Below are 12211 nucleotides of genomic sequence, written 5' to 3'. Positions count from 1 at the left end.
CTTACTAACACAGGAAATCTGGACTCTAGGAAATTAAAATATAACATCACAGCTGACAACTGTGTATTTCAAACAGTCGCGAAGGTGAATCAAAATTTAGACTTATCATCCAGGATGGACTTAAGCTTCTCAGACATCTACCTTTTCAGGGAGAAATTTGCTCATAAATCATTTACGGGAATGTTCAGAATGAATGGTGTGGACTGGAGATGAAGGATTTCTGAAACAGGCAGGCCTCAGCAGCATCACCCACAGATCAGACTTAGACATTCATGCCCAGAAGCTGAAACAGCTCCTAGAGCATCTGAAGAAGTGTTGGAGAAAGCGTTTACAACACTAAAGGAGTTTGTTGTTTTCATTACGTTGTATTTCACAGTGAGCTTTTAGAGAAATACACAGCAGCAAGGTTGGTGGAAGGGACGTAGGAATGGAATCAAGAAACTCAAAGAAAGGCAATTCATGCCCTTGAAGAGATGAAGCTATTTCCTTCTCCAGAGTCACAAAGTAGGAACAGAAGAGTGGGGAAAATTGGGAGCTAAAAAAGATCTTTGAGAAAGCTCCTTCAGTAAAACAGGGAGTGAAAACTAGTGAGAGAAAAGGTGGAGACAGACTTAGGGGCAGCCATTCACTGTTAGGGCTTCAGCTAAATATCACAAAGTCTTGTTTGGGGGGAAGAAACAGTATTTGTATTTACAGCCATTTGTAACTAGCAGACATGCAAAACATCGAAAAGAAATTTGCTTGGGCAATTCTGTTTACAATGCTATCTTTTATAGAGAATCCTTATTTTTGATGTAATTGGAAACTTCTCACCTGAAATTCTGAGGTAATGAAAGGCTAAACAGTCTAATATAGTGTATTCACTTGATAATGGTCTCAAAATAAATTGGGGAGGGGGTGACAGATCGAAGTCAGAGTGAAATTTCCAGAATCATGCAACTATCTAATCCATGAGTATTTTCTGAGAGACTCAAGAGACGTGTTGGGGGAAAATCTGAGGTGTTCCCACAGTTCAAAATAAATTTTGATGTTTGAAGTCACCAGCAAAAGTCAAGGTATAATTTGTTAGGAAATATCCATCTCTTCTTAATACATACAAAAGCCATACTAATAAGTACCCACCCCACAAAATAAGATCAAGAAAGAGTTTTTTTTTTCCTGAATTATACTAATGAAATAAGTTTAATGATGCATTATGTCAAAGCAAAGCCCCTAGTAACAATTCTCAGTTATATTGTTCTTGCAGAAATAGCAAACAATTGGTCATTTGAATATTCTTCCAGTGTGACAATCTTCTTTTTAAATTGGTACATAGGTTATGTTTTGTTAAATAAATTTCATCTTTGAATTCCCAAGAGAGATTTAAAGAACATCGAGTCTCTTTAATCAATGAATTCACTGTTGGAAAATCAGTGATAACAAGTGGAGGAGTCAGGACACATTAAGGGAAACTGGTAGGCAGGCTTCCTAGTCAACTCAGGTATTGCTGTACAGTTATGGCTGACTTACACTATTAACCTCAGGAAGGAAACTGCTTGTTTTTCTGAACTTTGGTCTGCGAATTAAACTAAATTTCAAACTCCTGTCTCCTGATCCTAAACTGACCAATGGTCAAGGGGACACAGCACCACATCCTATAAAAAGTTACCTGGGGCTGGGGATGTGGCTCAAGCGGTAGCGCGCTCGCCTGGAATGCGTGCGGCCCGGGTTCGATCCTCAGCACCACATACAAACAAAGATGTTGTGTCCGCCGATAAGTAAAAAATAAATATTAAAATTCTCTCTACCTCTCTCTACCTCTCTCTCTTTAAAAAAAAAAAAAAAAAAAAAAAAAAGTTACCAGAAGCTCTGTAATGTGTTTACTTGGGAAAGAAGTGCTCAGATTAAGCATCTGTTTCTTAAGGAGGCCATGTTTTTATTTTACCTAATTTTCCAGCTGGGATTATGGAGGTACAAGAAGGTTTGGCTAGGGATTAAAATGTGAGTCAACAGTTCAAACAGAATAGGAATCTAGAACTGAAGAAAGCATCCATGAGCTCTAACAATTGGATGATCCCTGTTTAAACACAGATCCTTATATAGAAGTGATAAAATTCTCAAATGACCGTTTGAAAAATTAAATATAAAAGGTAAACATGATATCAGTTACACAATTTGGTTGGAAGAAAATAATCCCCTCCACTATATACCTAACTGTGTCAATGTCCTTTTGAATTAAATTTGAGATTATTTCCTTTAAACTAAATACTATTTAAGAAAACATTCGTTTTAGGATAGTATAAAAATTTGGGGCTCTGGAGCCAGGGGAGTTGAGTTTGAATCTTACCCTAGCAGTAATAGTTCTTAGGCTTAGCTTTAGAAAATTCTCTGTGTGTCAGTTTCTTCCTCACTTGAGTGAAATGTAACTACTTCCCCGAGCATTTTGTAAAGATTAAGTAGCATAAAAGATGTAAACTGTTTGTTTAGAACAGGTGCTTGATATATACCAAGGGACCAGCTGACTTTACTGTCCTCATTGATCATTGTGCTCTCACTATGGGTATATGCTAGTCTTTGGTGATTTTAATATTGCTAAACACCTTGATTTGGGAGGGGAAGAGAAAAATTCCTAGTTACTAGAGGAGAAACCAATTACACAGTAAGTGCAATTTTCCATTTTCTGCCAACTTCAACTTGATTTCCACACATGCAGCAGAAAATCAAGAGGCCTCCCCTAGAGAAACACGAATCGGGATTTGATGTTTTAAAAACTTAACAAGCACTAAATCACTCAATACTGTTAGACATATAGCAAAGACCTATTCCTACCTTTCATCTGAGGCCAAAAAAGACAGTGTGGCACTGCTCCAAGCTGGATAGAAAAAAAAATGTTCCGTTCACATTGATTAAAGCGATGGGTTTGGGGATAAATAGCAAGTTAAATCCCAGCTTCCTTCTCACCTCACATCTCACAGCCAGTTTGGACATCTGATGCTGTGCACTTAGCTTTGGTCTATGGTGTGTCAAGGGCTGCCACAGCTTTTCAAAACATGGCCTTGTTTAATCTAATCATCGATGGGAGTAGTCACAGGCTGATCAGCACAACCAGAGAACACCCTCTAACCGCAGCAAAACACAGGCAACCGTGCTGTTGTGTCTCGGCTACTTCCCAAGTCTTCACTGAATATTTGCTCTTGACTTTTTAAAATTGCCTGGCTTTATCTTAGAAAGCACATTGGAGTCTTTCATGGTGCAGAGATTCACTTAACACATTTTATAATTAATACTATAAAGCAAACCTGTGGCATGTTTGCAAATTATGGATTTCATTAATCTAAATAAAATCAGATTGTTCTCCCTAGTGTATTAGAAGCTGGCTTGACATCAATAAAATTATTGTTTTTAACAACCATGTGTGTGCAGCACGTGAAATCTTTATTATTACAAGTCTATAATAAAAGTTTGACAAGTTAAAAATATAAACTCAAAATGTAAACTTACATCAACTTGAAAACTTTCTGCAGTTCACATTTGGATTGTAAAATGGCTGTAAACACATTCCTACCTCCACCCAAGGCGCATGGATGGAGACTGTGTTTTTTGATGGTTGGAAGTAACGTTTTGAAATATTCTAAGAAGTTAAGGCAATTTATGTATTACTGCCAGTGCCAGTAACCTACTACTCAATAGTTATTTTCCAGAAGCCTGGTCTTGGTAGATTATGCACCTCCAAAACTCAGCTGCTTTCTTGTCTCTTTTTTTTTTTTTTTTTTTTTGACCCAGCCATTGTCCTTCTCGGACTATTCCCTGAAGACCTTAAAAGAGGGTACTACAGAGATACTGCCACATCGATGTTCATAGCAGCACAGTTCACAATTGCTAGACTGTAGAACCAACCCAGATGCCCTTCAATAGATGAATGGATAAAAAAAATGTGGCATTTATATACCATGGAGTATTACGCGGCACTAAAACATGACAAAATCATGGAATTTGCAGGGAAATGGATGGCACTAGAGCAGATTATGCTTAGTGAAGCTAGCCAATCCCTAAAAAGCAAATACTAAATGTCTTCTTTGATATAATGAGAGCAACTAAGAACAGAGCAGGGAGAAAGAGTAGGAAGAAAAGATTAACATTAAACAGAGACATGAGGTAGGAGGGAAAGGGAGAGAAAAGGGAAATTGCATGGAAATGGAGGGAGACCCTCAATGTTATACAAAATTACATATAAGAGGTTGTGAGGGGAAGGGGAAAATAAACAAGGAGGGAAATGAATTACAGTAGATGGGGTAGAGAGAGAAGATGGGAGGGGAGGGGAAGGGAGGGAGGATAGTAGAGGATAGGAAAGGTAGCAGAATACAACAGTTACTAATAGGGCATTATGTAAAAATGTGGATGTGTTACCGATGTGATTCTGCAATCTGTATTTGGGGTAAAAATGGGAGTTCATAATCCACTTGAATCTAATGTATGAAATATGATATGTCAAGAGCTTTGTAGGGTTTTGAACAACCAATAAAAAAAAAATAAAAAAAAAATAAAGATGTTGTGTCCACTAAAAACTAAAAAATAAATATTAAAAAATTCTCTCTCTCTTAAAAAAAAAGAATTAGCAGTAAAAAAAATAATCCAATTAATATGTAGTACATGAAAGAGTATCTTTTCAGAATTGTTTATTCCATCCATGCCATTCTAACTTTAAGCAATTTACAAAAATTTCATTTTTTCCTCTATCTTATGAGTCTCAGGTAATTTTTTTTTCCTTGTAGAGAGGGTAGAATAAAAAAGGAAATTTAGATTCACTTATTCATGCAAAAAATAAATCTGATCTTAAATTTGAAACCACTATGTAGAAAAAGAGGAAGCAGTTGGACTCTCCCATGAGAACTTATAAGCCAGTTAATGGAAGTGTTATTCTTAATCAGACATATCCTTTTACTGCTTATAGAAAAAAGACAGTAGAAAAATTATGGGAAGAGCCTGAAAATCTTCTCCCAGCTTGTGTTTTGAGCTCTGTAACACATTTATACTATCTGTTTGCATGAAGCAAACTGCACAGTTTGGAATGAGGCTTACGTATATTCAAAACACTGGGAAACTGAGGTTTCCAAATGTCATTTTTGTCACTATACATAGCCCATCTACACAGCTTCTAAATCTGGAAAGCAACAAACATGTAATAAAAGGAAAGAAGGGAAATCCCATGGAAAGCATACAGCAGAATTTGAATCCAGGGCACGGTGAGTTTAAGCTGTGCTGAAGACTTGAAGCAAAGATCCAAAAATAAAAGCACTGGAAACAAATCAGTGAGCTGTATTATTTGAGATCCAGGAACTGTAGGGATAAGACTCTTAATAATACACAGAAGATTAGGTATATTTTGTGTATTTTCTAAAAATTTTATGGCTGATACTTTATAACATATGTTCATAATACTTAGGCAAAAAGCAAAATTAAATAATAAAGCAATTAGAAAACAAAGCAAATGAAAGCCAGATTTTTTTATGAAAAGGAAATTAAATCCATATTTCTAGACGTTATATGTCTCAAATTAGGCCATTCATAATCCAAAAAGGGAAATTAAGCAGGCACTATTTGATTGGAGAATGATTTACAGAGAGTTTTAAAGAGGTAAACAAAGGTGATCCAACCAAGAAGTTAAAGGGGACCAAAGGATGTGATCATACATCAAAGATTGAGGTTTGATTTTGCATATGAAAGTCTACATTTCTCTGACATTGTTCTATAACTATGTCCAATAATCCTGTGTCATTAAGATAAGTTCTCATTGCATATGTGTATATAGTTTTAACATAACATTTGTTCTTATCATATCTGACTTTCTTTCTACCACTCAGACTGTGCGCATGCTGGTGTAACCAAGGCACTGGCTGAGGAATTCAGGAAGACTGGAGAAGGTGATACTGCCAGGCTCCTCATTCCAGCCTAACTGGCTTGGGAGTCAAAGCAGTCCTGAAGAAGCTGCGTTGACAGCCAGGGCATTTCTCCTACAGAAGACCTCCCAGATGCTGCCATCTTGGGAAAGCAGATCACTACAGAGAGCAGAAGAGAGAAGAAACAGTCCTTCCCTGGAATGCCTGATCTCTCCAGTGAAGTGCAGGATCTGGAGCTCTGGGTCCTGTGGGTGGATGACACCAAAACCCAGCATGGCTGCCCATTCCCTATCATTTCTCTATCCTGCTGAGACACATCAGGCTGTTGAAGGATTTAGATGCTTTCATATGGGACTTCTCTCACTTTGTATAGTGGTGATTAACAATGGTGTACTTTTAAATTCTCCTCCATTTAATTACAATCCTTTGGAAGACTTGAATGAATTCTTCTTCATTCCCATTACAGAATCTGGGTGTTGCCTTGGGCAGCCCCCTTGCTACATTCTCCTGCTTACTCATGTACATACATCGATAATGGAATAAATACTGATTAATGGTCTATATCCGAATGTGTTGTTATTAGTTAGTTTCATAGGCATAAGTGAGAGACAAGTGAAGACAAACCCCTTACCCTGAAGATCAAATGGCTTATGTTTTAAAATCACCATCAGGCCTATGAGCTCCTCCAGTGCAACATGCCCAAATCACTTTCATTACACGGAGAACATTCAGACAGCACTTGGCACTCCAATTCAGATCTGGCTCCTGAGGCCAAGGATGCTCAAGGAATGTGGATTGAACACTCATCTGTGATGTTGTTGTATAGTTATTTATATCAAAGCTTTATGTTTGTGTTTTGTTGTTGTAGTTGAGATCATAAGAGTGTCAGGAGTGCTAGAAACATTACTGTCATGATTATTCCATAAGAGGTGAAACATAACTACTTAATTCTATTTAAGTGCTATAATATTGGGACTTATGAGATTATACCTTTACTTAGAGGTTACTTTGACTCCTCAAAGAAATACAACAGCTAGATATTCTCTGCCTGCCAAGATTGTGAAATAGAAGTTTTAATTTCCATTTAAAATTTATGGTTTTAGCTTTAAAGAAACTAAATCTGTTTTAAAAAAAAACACAGAAAAAAATTAAAGCTACAATAATGCTCAAACCATATTTTGTCCCACCAAAACAATGATGCTAAAAGGTGATACATAAATTAAGAAAATAAATGAATTCTTAACTAAAAGGCACAAGAGAAGTACATGTGGATATAAATATCCATGAAATAATTCCATGAAATGGACATTATTATCTCATATTATTTTACATATAAAAATTAAAGCTTTGAGAGAGTTAAAATAATTGGACCCATGTGATCTAGGTAGAAGGTACTTTAGCAAGAAGTGAACCCAGAGTGTCTAATTCAAACACCTAGTCCAAAGTATTAAGCCAATTTCACAAACATATAGTAGTGTAGGTCAATGATTAGAAAGCACGTATTCCTTATGGCACATATATATTTTAACAGTTAACTGCGTCCTAAATTTAGAGTTGTAGGGTTTGGATGTTTCTTAAAACAAACGAATTGGGGAAGTGACATCTTAAAGCAAACCCTGTTGAGTTTGGTTTCCCTTGTCTATGCTATTAAGAAGGACACAGGAATATCTTCTACAAGCTACTGATTACCTTTGATGGGAGTCTGCTATTCTCACTCACAATAGAGCCAAAACATGTTAAATCTCTGTGCAAACTGATTAGCCCTGGATGAGTCAGTTCTGTGCTGAATGACTTCCAAAAGGGACATCTCCACATTCCATAGGCGACTGTGACAAATTTCGTCTAGGAGTCACTTAGCAAAGCTTAAAAGGACAGGAAGAAGATAGTAGCAGTAGCAAGTTTCTCTATAATGTTTAAGTGACACTGTCAGAAGGAAACATATACCGTGTTGCTGACTTTGTCTTCCTTCTCACATATTAGTTAACCCTAGAAGTGCAAATATAAACAAATTTAATCCCCAACGGGTACATCTGAACCAGAAGAAATCTGGAATTAATTGCCAAATATTTCGGTTCCTGTTGCAGCTGCTACAAGTGTTTGACTTGGCGAGGGAGGAGAAAAGGCACTGCATACCAATTTCGTGAGCCACGGTGAAAGCTGCGTGGAGGCCGTCGTCTTCAATCACAGCGCAGCTGCGCTCCGGAGAACATATGGTCCCCACGTCTGCCATTCCCAGGGTGTCACATGAATGATGCCCACATAAATCCTGCCCAGGAGAAAGAAAGAAATCATTACAATCAATTTACATCCAGAGAGAGCCACCATGTCCAGCCACTTGCTCACCCCAAATGGCAAGGCTGGGATATGTTTATGGTATCACCTGCTCAGCTCTTGGAAAGGTTCCAAAGACAAACTCACTCTTCTGAGCTACTTTGGGACCAGAAGCCCAGAAGGATAAAGGCACTCAAGTACATTAAAAAAACATGTCTTAGGATTGTACCTTGTCCATTACAATCACAGCTGTAGTTTAAAAAGTCATAATGCACATATGATATGTCAACAATGGCTTTTCCATACCGTTGTGCATAGGAGAGCCCTAATATTCTGACCCCCAAACATGCTAAATTTATCAGAAGACTGTCCTAATAATTTTCTTTCTGTCACAGGGGAAAACTACATCCACACATTCATGACAAGATAAATTTTTCAGTAACTTGAAAGGGAAATTCCAAACTGAGTTGTAATTCCATGCGTGGGTTTCTTCTTCAGAAATATATGCACTCTCACTTATAGCATTTAAGTGTTTCTCAACCTGACCAATTCTCAGAAAATATGTACAATGCAGGTGTATTATTTACACGTATGGGATGGATATGGGTATGTGGATTTTTTTTTTTTTTGGTGAGATATTAAATAGCTTTTAAGAGATTCAAAAGGGGAAATGATATCACACTTCACTAATAGTTTGGCTGAAAGGAACCTCAAGAAGATATTGGAAAATATGAAGATTTGGGTATTGAACCCAAGGGCACTTTACCACTGAGCTACATCTCCAGCCCTTTTTATTTTTCATTTTAAGACAGGGTCTTGTTAAATTCTTTCCTTTTTTAAAATTTTAAGTCAGGGTCTTGCTTAATTGTTTAGGGTCTTTCTAAGTTATTGAGGCTGGCTATGAACTTGTGATCCTCCTTAGTCTCCTGAGCCACTGTGATTATAGCAGCATATCACTGTGCCTGGCTCAGCCATAATTTTTGTGTAAAAGATTTGTAAATATAAGGTTTTTCTTTAAATGTTACTCAAAAAATTAACAGACATTAAATTGCCTATTATTACCTATTATTTTCAATAAAATTTAAAGAATAGTGTGTACATTTATATCCCCTAAAATAAGATAGTATTTCTAGTGAGCCATATGTTAATAACTGCAAGGAAAGTATTTTTTAAAATGTTAATTAATATGCAAAGTTGAGTAAAAAGTACTATTTCACTATATCGGTCATTTTTGCTTTCTCCTAATTGCCATAACTAGGAACTCAGTCGATTTTTGGTTAATTGAGTTTATTGGTGACATAGGGTCAGACTCAACGTGACTTTCACACACCTTTCCTATGCTGCCTGTTAGTAGGACCTCCCTACCCATGAGCAACACAGATGGCTGTTATTATCATGCAACAAGTGCCACCTACCCAGGCCAACACAATCTTCTAATTCTTCCCAATTTGGCTGCCTAAAAATTCAAACAAAGTGAAGATACATCCTATTTTATTCCCTTTAGTGTGTTTTCAAGTCATTATTGTATCTGTACATTGTGAGTTCACAGCTGTGATGGATTACACTGTGGCCACTATATTAGCTTAGCAGCAGACATTGGCAATCTCAGCCAAGTGGCTTTGGTGAATCAAGGCACCAAACCCACAACACCCTCCAGAGTTTCCTGTGTATCCTCATATGTCATCCCATGGGATCCCAAATTACAGCTGCTGAGAACAAATTAGTAGTTTTTAAAATTGAAATTGGAATATGCTTTTGCATAATAATCAGTCTTTGAGATAATAATACAGCAAAATAGATTTTTTAAAAAAATCCTCACCCTCCCCAATCATTTTAGTAGTTCTAGGACCAAATCTCAGGTCATCATTTAAGAGAGCTACTAGATACTTGTACGTTATTTCTGCATGACTGTAAGTTTTTGTATGAAGATTTATGCTTTTCTTCATAATTTAGGCTTCATAATCATCAAATAATAAAATGCAAGAAATAAATTTTCCCTTCTTACTCCTTCTTCACTAATAAGGTTGGGTAAAGAGCCACAACTAAAGGAAATGGCCTTCCTGTTTTGAATGGCATTTCAACTAGAATCTTAATATCTCTCTGTTTACTGCTAATCAATTGCTCATTAAGGGCCATCAGCTCTCTTTGTCATCTCTGAATTGCAATAAATGCATCTGGCCTTTTGCCATGGAAATGTGTGTATGTGACAAAATTATGAACAGAAGCACTTGTTATTTTTTCAACCACCCTGATTAAATCCCTTGACTACATAGTCACACTATTATATTTCCATAGGTATAATTACAAATTGGCAACCTTTCCGTTTCACTCAAGCCTTAGCAATATATTTGTTGTTTTACACTCAAGATTTACAATGAACATCTGAGTTTCCTTGTGAACCAATGTTCATCTACATGTATGAAAACTAATCTGTGTATTAAATTATTAAGAATTCAGCATATCACACATGTTTGTTTCTATTTTCTGGTGGTTGCTTATAACTTTACAGATGCAAACCTTATTTCTTGTTTATACAATTTATTTTTTAAGTTCGGAGTAGGAGTATAGGTACTACTGTAGTAATAGCATATATCTGTGTTTATATATCTTTTTATATAATCTAGATTTGGAGTCAGAGGTCGTTGTAGAAATGTGGATCATCATGGAAGAGGTAAATGAATTAAATGTACTGACAAACACTTTTTTTGCTTTATTCATTGTGGATCTGACGGTAAAGAATATCTTTGTTGTATTAAAGACAGCTCTTCTTATATAGGATCAATATATTATCACCACTGTTTGGGAAAAATCGCAATGGAAGATTTAGCAAAATGGAAGCATTGCAAAAGCATGCAGAGATTTAACTGTGGTCTTGTGGTATGGCATTGGCAGGGTTACAAGACTGAGACATGTGTCTAACTCAAAAATATATCTGAGATGGTCTGAAAGACCAACAGAAATTTGACAGGGAGATCACAGACATTATGACCATTCACCAGGTGTGCCTTTTAGAAGATTTGGCATGTGGCATATCTTGTGATTTATTACGGAATTTAGAAGTATTAATAAAGTCCAAGACCTGTTTGTGGGGATGGGAGGAAGGCAGGGAGCAAATAATGCTGCCTTGAGGAGACCAATACCCAAAGAATAGTATGGCTTGGAAAATCCCAGTGCTCAGTGCCAGGTGGGAAAAATGAGCCAAACAAGTGTGAATATCCAAAGTGGAACAAATCACAGGAGTTGAAGGATTTCCTGCCTTGATTGAGAGATGGGTCTCCCATGCTCCATGCAACTGCTGCAATAAGAAGCTAAGGAAATAAAAATGCTGATAAAGATAGATACCACAATTGAAGGGGCAGCAGTCCAAGTTAAGGAAGAACACGTTATACAGGAATTAAAAGCAACTTGTTTCTGTAAATATTACCTCCTGGTAAGGGCAGGGGTGGTGCTCAAGCGAAGAGCAGAAAACAGGGTTGATCTACACTTGAGTTGTTTACACTTCTCTCCGTATAGCTCTTACTGAGGAGTGATTAGTGATACAAGAATTAATAGGATGGTACATATTTTAATCATAAGTATTACACACACACACACGTGCACACCAATGTGTATGTGTTCTGATTTTTTTTTTTAATTTATCTTTGATTAACATTGCTACTTGTAAATGTGAATGGGTTCAGTGTGGTATTTCCACACGTGTATATGGTATGCACAGATCAAATCCAACTTCTCTTTATTTCTGTGCCCTCAACATGGATCTTATTCTTGAGGTATCATTTACTCTTTTTGGCTACTTGTATAGCAATCCCTAATCACAAGGGTTTTATTTTGTCCTTCAACACAGACTATATTAATTGAGACTTTTAGACCCATCATTACCATGACTCATGTTATATTATCTCTACTCATACCTTTGGATACAACTGGGTGATATCCAATATTCAGAGCTCAGCTGGATAAGAAGCTAAGGAATCCAGGTACATTTATTCATAAAACAATTACTGCATGCCTATAATCTTCCACCTACTGTACTAAGTGCTGATACTACAATGAACAAATCAAAT

General features: G+C 36.7%; 1 protein-coding gene across 1 annotated transcript in view; it reads right to left on the bottom strand.

Annotated features, from left to right (window-relative positions):
- The window catches only part of Adamts5 (ADAM metallopeptidase with thrombospondin type 1 motif 5), a 44587-nt gene that overhangs the window by 23772 nt on the left and 8604 nt on the right, over nucleotides 1–12211 (bottom strand). The window contains exon 2 of the mRNA XM_076867582.2: nucleotides 8010–8142. Within this exon, the coding sequence (XP_076723697.1) occupies nucleotides 8010–8142 (133 nt within the window). The remainder of the gene's footprint in view (nucleotides 1–8009; nucleotides 8143–12211) is intronic.

The sequence above is a fragment of the Callospermophilus lateralis genome, chromosome 10, assembly GCF_048772815.1.
Source record: "Callospermophilus lateralis isolate mCalLat2 chromosome 10, mCalLat2.hap1, whole genome shotgun sequence".
Taxonomy (NCBI): domain Eukaryota; kingdom Metazoa; phylum Chordata; class Mammalia; order Rodentia; family Sciuridae; genus Callospermophilus; species Callospermophilus lateralis.
This window is presented reverse-complemented; position numbering and strand designations above follow the sequence as displayed.